The 17,531-nt window shown below is 48.8% G+C and overlaps 7 protein-coding genes across 7 annotated transcripts; 4 read left to right on the top strand and 3 right to left on the bottom strand.

The window, feature by feature from the left end:
• Positions 1 to 93: 93 nt before the first annotated feature.
• prm1 (pheromone-regulated protein PRM1) lies at positions 94 to 2,660 on the bottom strand. The gene has a single exon (XM_032081987.1). The coding sequence runs from the start codon at positions 2,300 to 2,302 to the stop codon at positions 134 to 136; it is 2,169 nt and encodes a 722-aa protein (XP_031941255.1). The 5' UTR covers positions 2,303 to 2,660; the 3' UTR covers positions 94 to 133.
• Positions 2,661 to 4,220: 1,560 nt separating this feature from the next.
• On the top strand, positions 4,221 to 7,017 carry BDV37DRAFT_283199 (uncharacterized protein; the record flags this gene model as incomplete). The annotated part of the gene is made up of 3 exons (XM_032087246.1): positions 4,221 to 4,560; positions 4,658 to 6,484; positions 6,542 to 7,017. The coding sequence occupies 3 exons, from the start codon at positions 4,221 to 4,223 to the stop codon at positions 7,015 to 7,017; spliced, it is 2,643 nt and encodes an 880-aa protein (XP_031941254.1).
• A 413-nt stretch (positions 7,018 to 7,430) lies between these two features.
• BDV37DRAFT_248318 (kynurenine--oxoglutarate transaminase) lies at positions 7,431 to 9,422 on the bottom strand. Its single transcript, XM_032081986.1, has 9 exons — positions 9,202 to 9,422; positions 9,073 to 9,141; positions 8,927 to 9,011; positions 8,767 to 8,872; positions 8,635 to 8,707; positions 8,430 to 8,583; positions 8,364 to 8,377; positions 7,883 to 8,306; positions 7,431 to 7,814 (listed from the first exon to the last, which is right to left on the bottom strand). The coding sequence occupies exons 1-9, from the start codon at positions 9,393 to 9,395 to the stop codon at positions 7,524 to 7,526; spliced, it is 1,410 nt and encodes a 469-aa protein (XP_031941253.1). The 5' UTR covers positions 9,396 to 9,422; the 3' UTR covers positions 7,431 to 7,523.
• A 307-nt stretch (positions 9,423 to 9,729) lies between these two features.
• Positions 9,730 to 11,759, top strand: BDV37DRAFT_248316 (ssDNA-dependent ATPase MGS1). Its single transcript, XM_032081985.1, has one exon. It carries the CDS (start codon positions 9,758 to 9,760, stop codon positions 11,339 to 11,341), a length of 1,584 nt encoding a protein of 527 aa, XP_031941252.1. The 5' UTR covers positions 9,730 to 9,757; the 3' UTR covers positions 11,342 to 11,759.
• Positions 11,442 to 11,866, top strand: BDV37DRAFT_119227 (uncharacterized protein). Its single transcript, XM_032078557.1, has one exon. It carries the CDS (start codon positions 11,541 to 11,543, stop codon positions 11,829 to 11,831), a length of 291 nt encoding a protein of 96 aa, XP_031941251.1. The 5' UTR covers positions 11,442 to 11,540; the 3' UTR covers positions 11,832 to 11,866.
• A 209-nt stretch (positions 11,867 to 12,075) lies between these two features.
• cdc31 (putative cell division control protein Cdc31) lies at positions 12,076 to 13,233 on the top strand. Its single transcript, XM_032078556.1, has 2 exons — positions 12,076 to 12,508; positions 12,670 to 13,233. The coding sequence occupies exons 1-2, from the start codon at positions 12,239 to 12,241 to the stop codon at positions 13,150 to 13,152; spliced, it is 753 nt and encodes a 250-aa protein (XP_031941250.1). The 5' UTR covers positions 12,076 to 12,238; the 3' UTR covers positions 13,153 to 13,233.
• A 771-nt stretch (positions 13,234 to 14,004) lies between these two features.
• On the bottom strand, positions 14,005 to 16,440 carry admB (ADAM family of metalloprotease ADM-B; the record flags this gene model as incomplete). Its single annotated transcript, XM_032087245.1, has 2 exons — positions 14,005 to 16,298; positions 16,371 to 16,440. 2 exons carry the CDS (start codon positions 16,438 to 16,440, stop codon positions 14,005 to 14,007), a joined length of 2,364 nt encoding a protein of 787 aa, XP_031941249.1.
• Positions 16,441 to 17,531: the final 1,091 nt, after the last annotated feature.

The following is a 17,531-nucleotide window of genomic DNA, read 5'->3' as shown; positions in this document are numbered from 1 at the left end:
ATCAAAATATCACGGCTTCACTTGTGGACATACCCGTATATCCAACGCCGACTTGTATTCTATGTAACAGAATAAATAATCAAAAAAAAGAAAGACAAATTAGCTGGTAGAGCAATCGTGAATACCACGTGGATCAACGTTTCTCGATCCCATACTCAATATAGCTACTTCCACGCAGATCAGACGTCCCATCAACCTTGAGCGCTCTTTGACCAGCGTATCCCATCTTCTCATCTTCATAGAAATGACCGACGACGGGCGGGGTTTTCTGGGCGGGCTCATACCGAGGAGCAGGTTGCGAGGCAGCCTTTTCGTTGGGAACAGCAGTCAATGGGACCTCGGTGAAGCCATTGACATCTGGATTATTGTTTATGGGAGCGCCACCACCTTCGCCGCGGTTCTTGTCCCGGCCCCAGAAAAGGATCAGGGCGCGGATAAGGCCGAAAAGAAAATTGAGGAACCATATGCCCAGTATGCAAGCCGATATGATGGTTTCTGTCCGGATGCCTTCTTTGATTTTGTTGATGACCCGCATGACAACCTCGGTGATCTTGTTGGACGTCTTGTCGCCTGGGTTCGCGAGGAAACTGTCGGATGCGCTTGTGCTGTTGTTGATGCTGCTGTCAGCACCCTTGGAAAGAATATCGTTGGGTACATGTGGGAAGTCAACGTGGGCATGGTCATGGACCCAGGTAAGGCCTTTTTGGACAGATGCCACCTTGAGACCGATCAAGCAATTGAAGACGTCCTGTAGTGGACTATACAGGATGGTGCCTCCAAACGTGTCGTTGAGGACTCCTGTTGTCTTGTCGACGAAGGCGTTCAAGGTATCGTTAACGGCTGTTGTGCTGGTGTTTACCCAGCCGAAAACGTTCTTGTTGATGTCATTGCTCATGCCATCGATGACTTTGTTGGTGTCGTTCGCCCACTTGGCAGATGTGTTTTGTAAAGAAGTGACCACTTTCTCGGCGAACTCACCGACTTCGCCAGTTAGTTCTGGTACTGTCCTCTCAACAGCTTTTAGCAGCAAGTACTGGCAAAGGCAAGCGAAGAGTCCGGCAAGGGCGAGGGACAGGACGAATAGAGCAGCCGGTGAGGTTGCGTACGCAATGACCCACCGCACCAAGATCTGTCTGCGGCTATTGCTAAACCTGCTTGCTGCTCTGATGCCTGCACCTGCCGTGTGAGGGCGGGAAACAATATATACAACATCCATCGGATCATGCGCATCCTTTCGCACGATCTGCGAGCGCTCCTTCATGGTGCGCCAACGACGTATCTCCTGCCAGGCTGCCGGGACACAAACAAGAGTTGCAGCGATGATTAAAACTGCAAGGAAAATCTTGCGAGCAGCTACGATGGTTTCGGCAACCTTCTTGAAGAATGTATTGATCCCGTTGTTTTCATCGCAGAAGGTCAGCTGCTCCTTCGCAGGAATAGGTAAGACTGAGCGGTCGAAGGTGTAATTACCCAATGACCCATTAATAAGACCCTTGACTTCCTCAAAGGGGAACTTCAAAACGTCTGTGACAAATTTGTCAACTTCATCAAACGTGGGAATGGAGCTGTTGATCCTATTGATAGTATCGTTGATTGATCCTGGGAGGTGGATGTCCTTCAACTCTTCGACGTTCTTCGAGATGTCAAGCTTCGGCACTTCCCCACCGAAAACGCTCGCAACTTTGTTAATTCCGCTCAAGAATTTGTTAAGGCCAGATTCGAAAGTTTCGACTGCTTTGCCAATGTCTTCACCAACCGTTTGGACTGTTTTGTTCAAGAACTCGGTGGTATCTTGTATCACGCCGAGCGCAGCTTGAGTGCTACCTCTGACAACCATCGTGAATAGACAAAGGTATGTTTGGTACATAACTTTGATGAAAAAGATTATAAGCGCTTCGACTCCAGTGATCGTGAGCAGCAGCATGGATATGAGGCCTTTAACCGCTGCCTCAACACTAGAGGCTGTGAGCTCATTCACTCCCTGAGACAGATAATGGGGCATTGAAGCCATCGAACTCCCCATCGTCTCAACTGCTGTGCAGGCAGACTGGGCTTCGCGCTTCGCTACGTCCATGTCCGACTGCATCCCAGTCGCCGCTATCAAAACTCGGACCAGGACAAGGAGAAGCAAGATCGTCCAACGGTTGAGCCACACTTGTGATAAACGAGCTCGCAATCCTATATATGGTGTGATACCATCGGGGTGCAGCGGTACGGCACGTCCAGGACCGCCATTGGGATCATGCGCGCCATACGGCGGGAGTAGCGGGAAAATAGATCGTCCAGACCTCGAAAACACCATGTCGATGGGTTGGATGGGGTATAGAGGTGGGCTCCGAAAGGGACTGATACCTCCGAGATGGCACAGCGTGAGCAGTGGTGTTGAACGAATCCGTAGATGAAATTCTAGTATTCAGAAACGACAGGTAGTTGTATACCAAAGAGTAAGTGCCGGCCAGCAGCAACCTTTTTTTAATTGAACAGGGGACAAATTATTGGAGAGCCATAACACAAAGTCATGTATACTGCTGACGTAGAAGAATGAATGTAGTGACAAGGGAAATGTGTTGGTGGTATGCATAGAATAGGACAATAGTTCAATATAATGGATCCAACAATCAAGGGGCCCACCTTTTTATTATTCTTGAAAGGTCAAGCGATCGCCTGGGAACTTTGCGAAACCAGCAAAGCAAAAGAAAAAAAAAATTGAATGGACGGGGGGGGAAGCCGTCTTTGGGCGTAAACAGACAGCGATGTCCACCCGGGGACGTGCTATATGGGCCACTCATAAGCCGTAGACACGAAAATAGAAGTCTACGGACACAAGGATTAGCTGAAGATTCTGCAGAAGTTTGTTTCACTTTGTGCATGAGTAGCGGGCGGCTCTTCTCAGTGGTTTCTGCAGAGCGCTGTCGAGAACCAATATTAGTACACTCGAAGCCGGCGCTTAGAAGCCCGGCATTGTCCACCAATCCTTTATCCTCAGCCAGTGGTTGCCAAACAATGCGAGATGTTTCTTCTAAGAAAATACTTAGTCTCGTCATTATGTGGAGCCATGGTCAGGCTTGAATAAAGGCTTTATTTGTTGCCTCGAAGGCTTCAACATTTGCGACGTTTCTTGTTCCATCTCGCGCTGGGGTGTCAAAGATCAGAGCGCGCATTAACATGCCAACTGGATGCAAATTAGCCGCCCTACATTTCTGAGTACTGCGATCTAGCATCCTAGATGAGACTCTAATTCTGGTAGTTGTTAAAAATAAAAGTGGGTGCAGTGGTAGGTCGCGTATGAAACTTTTAAGCAAGTGGGTGGGAAATAGATTTATATCTTGACTCCACGTGATGGGCTCACTCAAGTACTATTATTTTATCCTAAGAGGCACAGGAGACATTGTAGGACTCTCGAGAATCTCAAATATGGATTAGACAAAGCGGTTTCAGAAATACCCTTGTATGATATGCCACAGCCACAGAACTCCACATAACATGGTCAGGGTTGAATAGTTCTCTATATATGTGTGATATGATTGCTCTAGCAAAGGGACAACCAGCCCATACAACATTTACGATTGTGTACTACCGCTTTCTAAAATGCCTCTGTTTTATATGGTACCTATATCTATACCCATGTTTATTTTTGTATTTTGTATCTTGTATTTTTTTTCACTCTGTTTTGGGAGAGTAGTATGGCACCCTCCACTCTGATACCCAAGGTACTCTCCACTGGCCAATATGTGCAAAAGAGTCAGTGCACGGGGATACTATAGCAATAGTATGTGCAGTCTATCTAGATCATATCACGCTTACCTTTTTTGCTATTATTATTGAATAAATGTAACTCGGTTGAGCAGTGCAGCATACAGACTCTTCCGGAACCTGTTGACCAACACGGTTAACATAGACACTGTTTACGGCTCGGCGACACAAGTAAAAGAAATCATTTCTATCCTAAAATAATGTATAGGAAATACATATTGAAACAACTATCTCAAGGAGATGTGAAAATCTACCATTGGGGCAATTATGATCTCCATCAAGCTCTGGGCTGTATGAAACAGGCCATAGAATGCTTCTTTAATTTACAGTTGATCTCAACCCTGAAAAGATATTCAATCATCTCTCTTTGGAGTTATATATCACCTACAATCTCTTGTAAACCAATTCGATTGTCCTTTTCTCTTTTTTTGAACCTCTATTTGAGGTGGCATAAAAGGCTTATCCAAATGGTATCACCCCCAGGCTCTTCAGATTGGGTTGCTTACCCAGGCAACAAGGCAGAAAATAAAGACCAAGGACAACCTCTAGAACAGAAGTCACTGTCAGAAAACAAAGACTCAATAGAAGATGCAATCACTTCACATGTGCTTAAGGTAAAGACAGGTCTTCAATTGGGCCAAGTGAGACTCAGTGATAGATATGTGCTGGAAGTGCAGCAAGTGCAGCAACTGAATAAGGCTTCTGACTTCACTGTCACGGATCGTGACAAGAACGTGACAACAAACACAAGTCAGGAATCTACCGAGATGAGTACTTCTACGAAAGACGAAATGGTTCTTTGTTCTGGTCAGTTGATTTACTGTAACTTTATTTTGCCTTATCTTGTTGCAACCTCTCTCGCTCTCTGTTGTACAGTAGTGTTAACCAGAAGTCTACAAAATAGAAGAAACCCAAAAACAAGCTCTTGAGAAGAAGAAGCTCCGCACAGAAGCCATTGCTTTCATCTGTGCTCAGACGCAGGCTCGCCTGGCCCGGTTTGGGGCATTGTCTGAGGAGATTTCATTATGCCGAACAAGTGAGCAATATCACTATTACCCCAACGATAGTAACAGCTTGTCTATTCCTCACCAGGTCCCTACCGAGCTGAGCATTACATCTACCGTCACGATGGAGCCAGTCCAGGCATCTAAAAAGAAGAAAAAGAAGAAGAGCAAGAAGAAGCCTAAGAAGCGAGTGCCCCTTGATATTGGAAGCATTGACTCCCTCAACATGAGAGAGTTGAACCAGGCCAGTCTAAGTGCGCGTGTGCCAAGCGTGCAGTCCTCAAGTGAGGAGGCACCCTCAAGTGATGGCCCGTCTTGTTTGACTCAAAGCCAGGATCTGTCGGAGTCCAGCCCATCCTTGTACTTACAGGAATCTAACCTCAAGACTAAGCATTTGATCTCTGCTGACCTGGGGAAGGACTTCGCAGCCCCTTGTACGACTCAATATAAAAACAGATTGCAAGTCGAAGGCAAGGATACGACTGAATGCCACGAGGGTTGCTCGATGGAGCGTGTATTGAGTACTGGTCCTCGTGAGCAGACCTACCGGGATGCACTTCTGGGTACAATGGATCACAGAGATAAAAGGCGAGTCTCAGGTACAGATCCGACCACAAAAGATGACATAGCAGAACACAACGCTGCGCTCCATGCACATCCAACCCCGCTTGCAATCGAAGAGTGGCCCAGTATCACTGGACAGACGCCAGCTGGTAGAGATACACGTGATACAAGCCCAAAGGCTGCTTCTTCGATCGATTCAGTCCAAGACGAGGAGGTATCAAACACCGGATCTTCCACGCGTGCGCAGCCATCGCGCCTTGGTCACTCTACACGCAAGAATAAGGCTTCTTCAAGGGAAAGACTGTCTCCTATACAAGAAGCGACAAGTGAGACGGCCCAGGGTTATCCACATGTAAAACCGCCTTCTCCTCATGCTGAGCGAGGTAGCATATCTAGCGAGGTTCAGAGTCACCTTACATGTACACCGAAGTCCTCAAAATCTACCTCCACAGGTTGGACTAGCGCCGAACCTCAGGGCACGCCACAGACCGAATCCTCGGAGATTGACAATACAGAAACCAACGACCACCAGAAGATTTCCACCGAGATCAGAACTGTTGTGATTTCCCAAACGAAGGGCAGCCATGCACATCCCTCATCATCTCTGAGCCTTGAGAGACCAGGCCAATGTGCCACAGCTGCACAAAAGTACATATCGACCCAAAAACCAGAAGGGTTTTTCTGGCAGCTCGATAGCCACGGATTCCCTTGCGCGAAGGCAGAATGTGAGAAGCGCTGTAATTTATGGGATGGCGCAACTGTCATCTGCCCCCGATGCGGACCATTCTCAGAAATTCGTTACTGTTGCAAAGAGCACCTACTGGAAGACATCAAGTACCATTGGCTGTACTGCGGACAGATGACCTTTGAGCATCCTTGCCGAGAGAATTCGATCCCCCGGGATGTGAGAGACGGACCACTTCTGGTTCCTTGTCTTCACCCTTATGATACACCCGAACGTCATCGCCAGGCCGTTTATTTCAATGCAAAGGTTCGTGAGGGGGACTATTTCATCTTCTCGGACTGGACCGATCTGGTGAAAGCCGGCTTCCCCGAGAACAACGTTGAGGTGCGGTGTTCAAGTCGTGTCGTCTATACCATTAGGTTCGAAGACGCAAGTGAGAAAGACCGGTTTCGTCGTGTTCTAGCGACATGTCTCTTCAGTACGTCGACTTCCTTGATATACCATTTATACCTACTAATGGCCCATTTCCTTGCAGTGACCATCGAAGTTACCGAACTTGTGGATTATCTATTCCGGCTAATTCGAGACAAACTCCGATCACTGGCTGCTCCCATAGAGCTTGAAGCCACGCTCAAGTATCAATTCCAACAAGAATTCTGCGTGACCATACAGCCACATATCACCGGAGAGAGACATGCCTGTGTGACCGACTGGGATGGAAGAAACCGTCGTAATTGTCAGGATGCTATCTGCCGAGCTGAATACCGTCGTTTGCTTGGATCCCTTGGGGGAAAGGGTCATTGTCAACTCATTGATCACTTGGAAGGCAGCTACTGGATTCTTCGAGCGGTGAGAACCACTCATCCTGGCGTCAGTGACGCCAAAGCGCGTATGTGTGGAGACGGTTTCAGCGACGTCGCGGATGAAGATAGAAGAGAGTTCCGCCGGGGTGCAGGATGGGATGGCGCAGGGACTGGAGACATGGAGATTGAGGGAATCAATGATGATTGACTAGTTCTTCATTTGATCCAGCGAAAGGGTTTGGACCGCACCGCCGTAGTCTAGAGGCTGGAACTCAAGACGCAGCTGCAATAGTCGACACTAGTTTTTTTGGTGATGCCTTTCATCCTTCCAGGGTCGATCTTTTATTGATCATGCATTAGAAGTTTCAAGGAACAACTAATATTCTGGAAGTCGAGGAAGTGGTCAGAAGAGAGATTTCAGGAACTGCTCGATGCAGGTCGTTGAAGCTCAAACCTTGGGACTGTCAAAGGGCCAATGCCATCACAACAACGGTAAAAGCCCCCTCAGAAAAAGAAAAGGAGAAAGGAAAAAAAAAAAAAAAACAGAAATGAAAAGAAATGAAAGTAAAAGAAAAGAGCTACTGTGGCCACCTCGGCCAGAGTTCTGTTAAATCTTTCTATGTAATCTAAAACCATAAGTCTAGCAGGGATAGCTCATGCCATTGCGGTTCTCTTTTCTACACCACCTAAAAAGCTTTTGCACTAAGCATAACTTCACTGTACAATATACTTCTTCAAGCCGCGCAGTCTCTCCTTGGCGGTCTCCAAAACATCATCATTTTTGCATACAGCAAACCGGAGATAATCCTCTGCAATATGGGCATTGGCGTCAGTGTAGAACTCGGTTGGAGGAATGGCCGCAACGCCAACCTCATGGATGAGGAACCAGCAAAGCTTGAAGTCGCGGGGACGGCTTGCGACATGAGGAGGGAAAGGGTAATCTTCCGGTAGCTTCACTGAAGACATGTTTGCGAGAACAAAGTAGCCACCCTCAGGGTCAGAGTACTAGTGACATTTGTTAGAGGTCATTCAAAACAGCTTGGGCTCGAAGATGTCATCTCGCGAGAACATACCGGAATGTTAAGCTCGTCAAATATCTCACAGAAGCGCTCCATCTTCTTCTTCATTTCGGTGCGGCTCTCATCCCAGAAGCCAGCCTTATCGGCTTGCTCAAAAGCAACAGCTGCAGCTTCCTGGAGGGGAGACACGCTACTGTAGCAGATTCGAGTGTGTGCACCAGCCACGTACTTGATCAGATGCTCAGGGCCAATGAGGTAACCAACCCGCCAGCCAGTAGCGTAGAAGGCCTTACCAGCCGAGCCCACGGTGAGAGTGCGCTCGTAGAGCTCAGGCGATAGTGTAGCGATCCTAGTAAAGGGAACATAGTAGAGACGGTCGTAGACCTCGTCAGAAAGGATGATGAGATTGTGCTTGATGCAGAGCTCGCCGATTTTCTCAAGCTCATCACGAGAGAAGACCTTTCCTACAGGGTTGTGGCTATTGTGGTGATTAGTATTTCGCTAAGGTGTGGTCACTGGGGCAAGTAATGCTCACGGCGAGTTCAAAACCTAAGGAGTCAGATGAGATGTACCGAGGAGGAGATAGGGGAAGCTCGCTTACAATCATTCTAGTCTTGGGATTAATAGTCTTCTCCAACTCTTCAAAGTCTATAGACCATTCCGAAGCTGGGGAGGTCCTTGTAGCTCCATCCTTGGGAGGGTGAAGGGGGACATATCGAATGGTACCACCGGGCATCTCGATGTTGCTGATGTATCTGTTCTTGGGTGTCAGACATAGGCAAGTTGTTGCGCCGTAGCCTACTCACTGGTCAAAGAAAGGTTCGAAGATTATAACCTCATCGCCAGGTTCAATGAATCCCATAAAAGCACTTAGCATTCCTTTGAATTGTTAGCCAGATAAATTCAAGCCGTCCCATACCATGATAGGCTATTATTACCTTCATTTGCACCTGTGGTGATCGTAACTTCGGTATCCGGGTTGAGCTTTCGGCCGAAGGATGGAGAATATGCATCCGCAATAGCTTGCTTGAGGCGAGGACGACCCTGTACCGAAATGAGCCGGTGTTCGGGTGCATCACCCTTCGATCATTATCGTACCTTGGTCGGGGAGTACTGGTTACATTCAACTTTGTCGAGAGCCTCCTTTGCGGCATCAATTGCAAACTGAGGAGGATTATAGCCACTGAGAGAGGGTATGTAATCAGCAGGTCAGGTCACTGCCTGGGTCCAAATACCACACTTACAAGAATCCCTGCCCCATATTCACAATAGGCTGAACGGGGGAAGCCGCAGCGGCCTCATTGACGATTGACCTGGAAGTCAATTAGACCGACGATCCAGCAACAGTTCTGTTCCAACGATTATTCCCATACCAAACATCCTGTCTTTGGCCAGCGACCCGTTTGGCCGGGCGAAATGGGTCAGCACGAGAGGTGGTCGCGGACATTGCTCTGGCGCGGGTATCGAGAAAGCGGGGTGACGTATGTCTCGAGAACAAGGGCTGTTGTGCTGGAGTCTTGAATCTCGCGATTGCGGTAGAGATGGAAGTCCGGTGGCCCGAAAACATAGGTGAAGAGAGGATCGAGGGTGACCAGGTGCGGGGAGAAAGTAATTTAATTTGATGATCCGTCGCAATTGCAGGACTGACTGTAGTAAGATGATAGGGTGCCTGAGGCTGCTGTTCCTAAACGGTGTAGGGCGCAAATGGCGTGCTTGGGCGTATGCATACGTAGCAAATGCCGGCATGGATGGGGTCCCTCGATTACTCATTGACACGAAACCCCACCCAAATCAATTAATGGTCGAATCGGGAAACGCGTGAGATCACGCGTCTGACCATTGTTTGAATTGACGGTTTGACGGATTATGATTGAATTGCTCTGACCCCCAACAACCCGATTCCCCATCTCCCTCGATGATCCAAGCACTATGGTGTCTTGTCCGATATGTGGGAACTCTGTATCATCTCTGAAAATCAACGACCATATTGATTCCAATTGTCAAAACTTTATTGATGAGCCAACATCGAACACTGGGGACCTGACTTCCTCGCAGAAGGCAGAGGTCCCCAGCTTTTTCCAGCCTACCTCGGCGCGGAAAGCATCCGCTCAGCCCAACTCGCACCCCGACTCCTCGCCTTCGCAGAATGGTACTCGCAAGAGACCCTCGGCGCCTGAAGCGGAAATAATAACCGATGGCAGCAAGAAGACGAGAAACGATGCGGAGCAATATGTGAAGCGGCCAAAAGTGAGCGCATTGCAGAAGGCAGCGCCGTTAGCAGAGCGCATGCGACCTCGGACTCTCGATGATGTCTGCGGTCAAGACCTCGTTGGCCCCCACGGCGTTCTTCGCGGGCTCATTGAACACGACCGGGTCCCAAGTATGATATTGTGGGGTGGTCCCGGAACTGGTAAAACAACGATCGCGAGGGTTATCGCTTCAATGGTTGGGAGCAGGTTTGTGGAAATCAACAGTACCAGCACTGGGGTTGCAGAGTGCAAGAAGATATTCTCTGACGCCAAGAGCGAGCTTAACCTTACGGGAAGAAAGACCATCATCTTCTGTGACGAAATCCACCGCTTCTCGAAATCACAACAAGATGTCTTCTTGGGGCCTGTAGAAAGTGGGCAAGTTACTCTTATCGGTGCTACAACCGAAAATCCCTCCTTTAAAGTCCAGAATGCGCTGCTCTCCAGATGTAGGACTTTCACCCTGGCAAAGCTTACTGATCAAGATGTCAAATCTATATTGGACCGAGCTTTACGGGTGGAGGGGCCAAACTACTCGCCTTCTACTCTGGTAGATGACGAGTTGATTAATTACCTGGCAAAGTTTTCGGACGGGGATGCCCGGACCTCCCTGAATCTCCTGGAGCTCGCTATGGATCTATCAAAGCGCCCGGGGATCACTAAGGAAGAGTTAAAACGGTCTCTGACTAAAACTCTTGTCTACGATCGTGCGGGTGACCAACATTATGATACTATCTCCGCCTTCCACAAGTCCCTCCGGGGCAGCGATCCGGATGCTGCCCTGTATTATCTCGCCCGCATGATCCAGTCGGGCGAAGACCCACTGTACATTGCTCGCCGTCTGATCGTAGTGGCATCGGAAGACATTGGCCTGGCAGATAACAGTATGCTCACTCTGGCTATTTCTACCCATTCGGCCGTGGAGAAAGTCGGGCTCCCAGAGGCGCGGATCAACCTCGCACATGCGACCGTGGCTATGGCGTTATCCAAAAAGAGTACCCGGTCATACAGAGGTCTCAACAACGCGTTCGCGGCATTGGCAGAACCAGGCATTGCCGGGCTACCGATTCCAATTCATCTGCGGAATGCCCCCACTCGATTGATGAAGGAACTAGGATATGGGAAGGAGTACAAGTACAACCCGAACTATTTGAATGGCGAGGTAGCACAGGAATACTTGCCTGAGAGACTTCAAGGCCGGAAATTCCTTGAGGATCTCGATCTTGGTCGTCAGGTTGACCCAGACCTCAATGGTCAGCGTTGAGAAAAAAGCCTTCATGGACTAAAGCGTTTAACTTGTCCTCCAAGCTCACGTATTATGCACGTGAGTGTGGCAGCTGAGCATTCTCAGCTGTGGGAATTGGTGTTGGGAACTGAGACCCGTTCAACCCTGATGAGCCAGATGCCAACATGGGCTATGAAACTACAAAGCCGCTCGAATCGCAGCTTCAACTGCCCAAAGGATGAGTCCCCTATGGCAGTCACCGGAAGGGCTGGAAATTCAATCAATGGTACGCCCATTGACAGTCAAGCGACTGAATGATTATGGCGAACCCGACGCTGACAGAACAACAAACTTGACCAACACTTTGCTAAAGAATATGAGCGTACTTTCGGTCCGTGATTTGACAGTGAAGATATGGTATACTGCCATTTCTCCAGGAGTTTTCGGTTTTTTTTTTTTTTTTTTTTTTTCCTTGGTCTTTTGGGACTCGCAGGGGGTAGCGAGCATGGTTCTAGTGCGGGCTAACTAATGAAGATAACCAACCTTAAGATGTAAAGTGTGGATTGTAGATACAGTCTTATACTCATATGTAAAGAAATCTACTCTGTGCAAGAAGTGAATGAGTTGGTATGAAATTCCGCTGTGACTGTAAATAAAAGAGGCACTGCTTTGATGAATGAATTTACTCCGCGTCACCTTGACTTGGTCGCGTCTCCGCAGCCCGACAACCTGACAGGCAATCAATCCTTCCAACCCATCCCCACAACAACCACACGGCTCAGAACAATTCTCCGACCCAATTTACCGTAACCAAAACCCTTTCTCTTATTTTACGGAATATCTGCCTCTTCTGACAAATTGATCACGTCCCGGTGCTTTTCACCGGCGATCACGCACCGCGGGATCTCATAAACACCAACCACGACAACAACCACCATGGCGTCGCAAGGGTTTGGCTCACGCTCATTCGCCTCCACCAGGCTACCTGACCGGTCTATGAACGCCAATCCGACTCCCTTCGCCGCGTCTACCTTCTCCCGCCAACGACTAGGAGCTCCAGGATCCGGCGACCAAGGAGCCGACGCAGTGAGATCCTCGCAACAGGCGCCACAGCCACCAGGGCATTCACAGACCCACGGCCCATCACAGGACTCGAATCCCCTGAGTCGATTAACAGAGGAACAACGGGAAGAGATCAATGAAGCTGTAGGACCCCCTTATTGCACTCCCGTTTAAAAAAAAAAAAAAAAAAAAAAAAAAAAAAAAAAAAAAAAAAAAAAAAAAAAAAAAAAAAAAAAAAAAAAAAAAAAAGGGCGGAAAGGACAGCAAGAAAGCTAACATCAACACCCTTCTTCTCAAACCAACAGTTCACCCTCTTTGATCTCGACCGCGACCAACATCTAGACTACCATGAGCTCCGCGTCGCCTTCCGCGCTCTCGGCTTTACTCTCCCCAAGCAAGAACTCATCTCCCTGCTCACCACCTACGGCGTACCCCGTCCCCAAGTCCAGCAGCAATCCTCAGCCCAACAACAACAACAGGCCAAGACCGCTCCCGCCACGAATCCCCAGCACCCGTCCAATCTGCTCATGCCCCTCTCTGCCTTCCAGGCCGTGACGGCGCTGAAGATCCTAGAGCGCGACCCCCGGGATGAGATTCTGCGAGCGTTCGAGCTCTTTGACGAGGGCGGCAAGGGGTACATCGATCTGGAGGATCTGAGACGGGTTGCGCGGGAGTTAGGCGAGACAGGACTCGAAGAGGAGGAACTCAGGGCTATGATTGAGGAGTTTGATCTGGAGGGCGTGGGTGGTGTCACCCGGGAGGCGTTTGTGAGTATATGTTGGCAGTGATTACCTTTGTGTGTCCTCCTTTCTTTCGCTTTTCCCTCTCTCTCTCTTTTTGTTTACGGTGAAAATTGGTTTGATTGTGTAATGTCCTCTGTTGCGAGATTTATCATGTTTGTTGGACTTGGCTTTGTGGCTCGATCCTGGGGATTGATTAAAAACCTTTTATGTTGTGTACAGGCAATTACTTCTTATGTCCTGAGAGTGATTGGATTGTGTGGACAGATGGTATCATTCTGTCACTTGATTCTGCATTGTCTGTTTTTCTTTTTGTTTTCTTTTTCTTGGCAGCATTTCGAATTTGTTGGATGTTTCCCTTGGGCATTGGATGGGCGCCTTATCGGTTGTGGGATTTTCCCCCTTTGGATGAATTATATACTAGTCCATTGCGTCTTGATTTACTGCGTGTTGGTATGGGACATTGTAATTGAGAAATCGGTGCTATTATAGACGTACGTCTGCAATTATGCATTTGCTCGGTCTTCTACGGGCGACCCATAAACGGGACAGTAATCAATATTTACTAGGTATCGCACTCCGAACACCCAAGGGAGCGCGCGTCTCAATTATACAAGGGCACTATTTATCAACCAGCTCGAGAACAAACATGACCAGGAAAGAACACCAAAAAGCCCAAGGCCACGAAGACCGAGAGAAGCAGGGGTCGAGAAGATAGGTATAGAGCAAACAAGACATGTCACCGAGTCTTCCATGCAAGTGCCACATATTACTATACTTGCGCCGGAGCTAAAAGAGAACTGAAAGAAAGAAAGAATACCGCCAGTATGCAATGTGCGCAGATTTGTCATGAGAATTCGTGTCAGATGAAGTGTAAAATGTATATATAGCAACAGATAATTAAGCATATCGAGGTGCTTGGTTACCATACGCTGGGGGCGGATATGGCGGCGGAGGGTCTGCAAGCCCCTGATATCCGCGCGGCGGCCCATTCGACCACTGATTCATAGGGATCGGTTGCTGCATAGGGCGAGCCCAAGGTCCATATGGACCGGCAGGCGGTGGCATGGGCTTTGCACTCGGTCGTGCCCGACGGCAACGGTTGATCAAGCACCACAGAATGGACAGAACAATCAGCCCCCCAACACCACACGCAACGCCGATGACTAGGTTCTTGTGGTCATCAATCCAGCCTTTGACACTAGAACCATCGCATTTTCCGTTCTTGCAATGGCCACCACCACTACAAGGGGTGCCGTCCAAGAAGTTCTGGTTGACCCCATAGCATTGACCAAATGTGTTAGAGGAGCAGACCACTTCACAAGACGAGCCATATGCAGAACAAGCATACGTTTCGTTGCTATGCAGCAAGCTACCCATGACGGACCGACACTGGTAATCTCGACTAGTACACTGTCCGCTGGCGCAAGTCAGGCCGGCTGAGGAATCACCACATTTCGTTCCATCTTTCTTGAAGGAGTCAGAAGGGCAAGTACTCGACGAGCCGCTGCACGTTTCTTCCTCATCGCATTCGCCACGGCTGGCTCGACAGACAGTTCCAGCAGAAGAGAATTGGCATTTCGAGCAGCAGCTATCATTGGCGTCATCGCAAACCGCGCCGCTCTTGAACTTACACGTTTTGGCATCACAGCAACTGTTTTCTCCACAGGACTCTTCCCCGCCACAATCACAGTCTTCGCCCGACTCAACAATGCCATTACCACATTGATGGCCAGTATAGGTGGTGACCCCTCTGTTGTCGGAAAGGCAACTGGACTTGACGCTGTTGCGACCCAGGGCCGAGCAAATGTTCCCGATTGTACACTTGGAAAACTCGGTGATATCTGTGCCCGTAGTGGGGTTCATAATATACTGCCCCTTTGCATCACAGGAGGATGCAGTTAAAGGACAGCATTGCGATGATGCCTCGAGATTTTGCCCACATGTCTGGGTATCACAATCATGAACCGCTCCGAACGTGTGGCCCGACTCATGCGCAAAGATCTGCCATCCACCACCGGAGGAGCGGACGACGACGTTGGTGCCACTGACTGCGTTCGCAGCATCTGATACAACATCTGCATTACACAACTGCCCAAGCCATGCCAACCCAACCTCGCTGCCTGTGGGGCAGTTGCTCATCAGGGTCCAATAAGCATTGCTATCTTTTTGCTGCCCACGCCACTTGGAAAACTTATCCAGTCGAGATGAGATATTCCCCTCGGAACATGGCATGTTCCACTCTGCTGAAGCGGGAGGAGTTTGTGGGCAATCCTTTTCGGTGATGGTTAGATTGCGTAGGCCGATGGAGATATTGAAGGACTTCTCATAGATGTTCGATGCGCTGTTGACAGTATTTATGATCCATTTTTGGGCGGCTTCTTTGTCATCAAACGAGCCGGTGAAGCCACAGTCCGTAGCGATACCGATCAACGCGACTTTCTTGGTGTCGGGGCAACCAGACGTATCACCAATGGTCGACTTCAAGCTCACACCACCACTGTTACCCGAGACACCCCCAGTGTCAGATTGCCGCTTGGTGAGTCCGAACAGTGAATTGAGAGACATAGCACCCCATTGACTCATGTCCTCCTCGAATTGGAGAATCGGGTGACTTGGGTCGGCGTTGAAGCTGAGTTTGTCGGCTTGGCACGACGAGGAAACGGGGAATGAGCGCTTCAAGTCGGTGTGCAGTTCCCGGATCATATCAGAGTCCCGATAGAAGACCATGTATTCACCTTTCCGGTCTGGGATGTCCACATCTTGCTGACGTTTATTTTGCAGGTATGTTGATTTCAACTCGACATGATGTTTATCGTCGTGGACGCTGAAAACTCCTTCAAATAGCGGTTGCGATCCGTCATTCTTCAAGTAAATCCGGGCCCATCCTACAGGATCCCACATGCCTTTCCCTCTCCCAACCAACGCACGGCCTTTGAAGACCTTGTGTTCATGTCGCTCGATGGGCTCTTCACGTTGAATGTTTCCATGGCGATCCAAATACTGCACATATGCGTCTTCGGCCAGGATATCATGGTTCGGTTCTAATTCTAGTTTTATTCGTTGATTCTTGTCACGCAGGTTGAAAGTGACATCGAAATGAGAAAGGTGATCGACTTGATGGGAGGAGGTATGAATTCTAGGATGATCTAGAGTCGATATACGCTGAATAGCATTTGGCTCCTGCGACCGAGCTGTTCAATATTTCAAGGTTAGAAACTGGTAAACGCTGAGTGGTTCGGGGAGGAAAATTTATGCAAACCGACCTTCTACATGAGCTGCAAGGAGTGAGATTGCACTGGTAGCAAACCAAAACGATTGTTTGAACAACCTCATGACCGCTGCTGGTGGCTAACGCCCAGGGTGTTAATCGATTCCGACCGACAGATGGGCAGTAAGACAATGGAGTGGGCGGAAAAGTCTAGAGGTCCCCTTGGCCGAGCAACATCAACAGCATCAGGCAACAACAATAGAAGCGATGCCGCCGTTTCAAACCAACTGACCAAGTTCGATGTAATAAACGGTAACTTGGTTGATTCTGGTCGACAGTTGCTCTCCCGCAACTCCCAGTCAACGGTATAAGCACGCAATATGCAAGTGAACGATAGGGGGATCCTTCCAGGCAGCGAGCAATCGGTCAACTAGAGACGCCACGGCGATACGCTTGGCTGGGGCGCAGCAGTCTTGGCGGATGCGCCGATGTGTTGCTGGAGTGAGCGAGATCAACAAATCGAACGAGCGTGATGAGGTAGACGGAATCGGAAATGGAGAGGGGATATCTCCAGGGTATGGAGGGAGGAATAGAGAATGAATGGGGGAGGGGAAGGAGGTTGTCGTGGAGATCAACCGGCGAAAGATGAGATGGGATTCGGAAGTCGGATGTCAACACGATGCGGGAGGAATGAAAGAAAATCGGGGTTCAGCAAACTAGTAGGCTGAGAGTGGGTTAGGAACGGTCCCTTAGGCGGATTAGTGAGCGGATCAATTGGCTGCCCACAGCCTCAGGGTTGGGATCGGCGGGGAACTGGCGCGTTACCTGTGGCTGGAACTTTTAGTGCTGACAGTATATAAGGCGATATTAATGTTGACGGGAGGGACAGAGGAAATGAAGACAGTTTGAAGACAGAGTCTTCCCCAATCGTACAGAGTCGTACCTCCAAATGCTCCAGGGCTGTCGCGGAGAGATTCCCACCAAGGGACAATATAGTAGTGGATCTGAGACGACAAACGATTTGCCAGGATCATGTGTTCAGGGTCTAAACTCTAACAGGACCAGCGCAGGGTAGCCCTTAGGATCCCTTATTGCCTAGGCATCCAGATTTCAGCCAAAAGATAGAGAAACAGAAACAGAGGGGGGGAAAGTAAAACATAAAAAAAAAAAAAAAAAAAAAAAAAAAAAAAAAAAAAAAAAAAAAAAAAAAAAAAAA

Source organism: Aspergillus pseudonomiae (genome assembly GCF_009193645.1).
Source record: "Aspergillus pseudonomiae strain CBS 119388 unplaced genomic scaffold BDV37scaffold_34, whole genome shotgun sequence".
Classification (NCBI taxonomy): Eukaryota; Fungi; Ascomycota; class Eurotiomycetes; order Eurotiales; family Aspergillaceae; genus Aspergillus; species Aspergillus pseudonomiae.
Note: the sequence above shows the minus strand (reverse complement) of the source record. Positions and strands in the feature narration are given on the sequence as shown.

Bases quoted from the DNA above. Each gene is read 5' to 3' on its own strand.
- BDV37DRAFT_248318 (XM_032081986.1), bottom strand. From the start codon at position 9,395: ATGTTTTCGGGCCACCGGACTTCCATCTCTACCGCAATCGCGAGATTC. The intron at 8,873-8,926 runs GTACGATAATGA...ATTTCGGTACAG, and splicing joins ACCAGTACTCCCCGACCAAG to GGTCGTCCTCGCCTCAAGCA. The intron at 7,815-7,882 runs GTATGTTCTCGC...AAATGTCACTAG, and splicing joins TTGACGAGCTTAACATTCCG to TACTCTGACCCTGAGGGTGG.
- BDV37DRAFT_119227 (XM_032078557.1), top strand. From the start codon at position 11,541: ATGAGTCCCCTATGGCAGTCACCGGAAGGGCTGGAAATTCAATCAATG.
- BDV37DRAFT_248316 (XM_032081985.1), top strand. From the start codon at position 9,758: ATGGTGTCTTGTCCGATATGTGGGAACTCTGTATCATCTCTGAAAATC.
- cdc31 (XM_032078556.1), top strand. From the start codon at position 12,239: ATGGCGTCGCAAGGGTTTGGCTCACGCTCATTCGCCTCCACCAGGCTA. The intron at 12,509-12,669 runs GTAGGACCCCCT...TCAAACCAACAG, and splicing joins GGGAAGAGATCAATGAAGCT to TTCACCCTCTTTGATCTCGA.
- prm1 (XM_032081987.1), bottom strand. From the start codon at position 2,302: ATGGTGTTTTCGAGGTCTGGACGATCTATTTTCCCGCTACTCCCGCCG.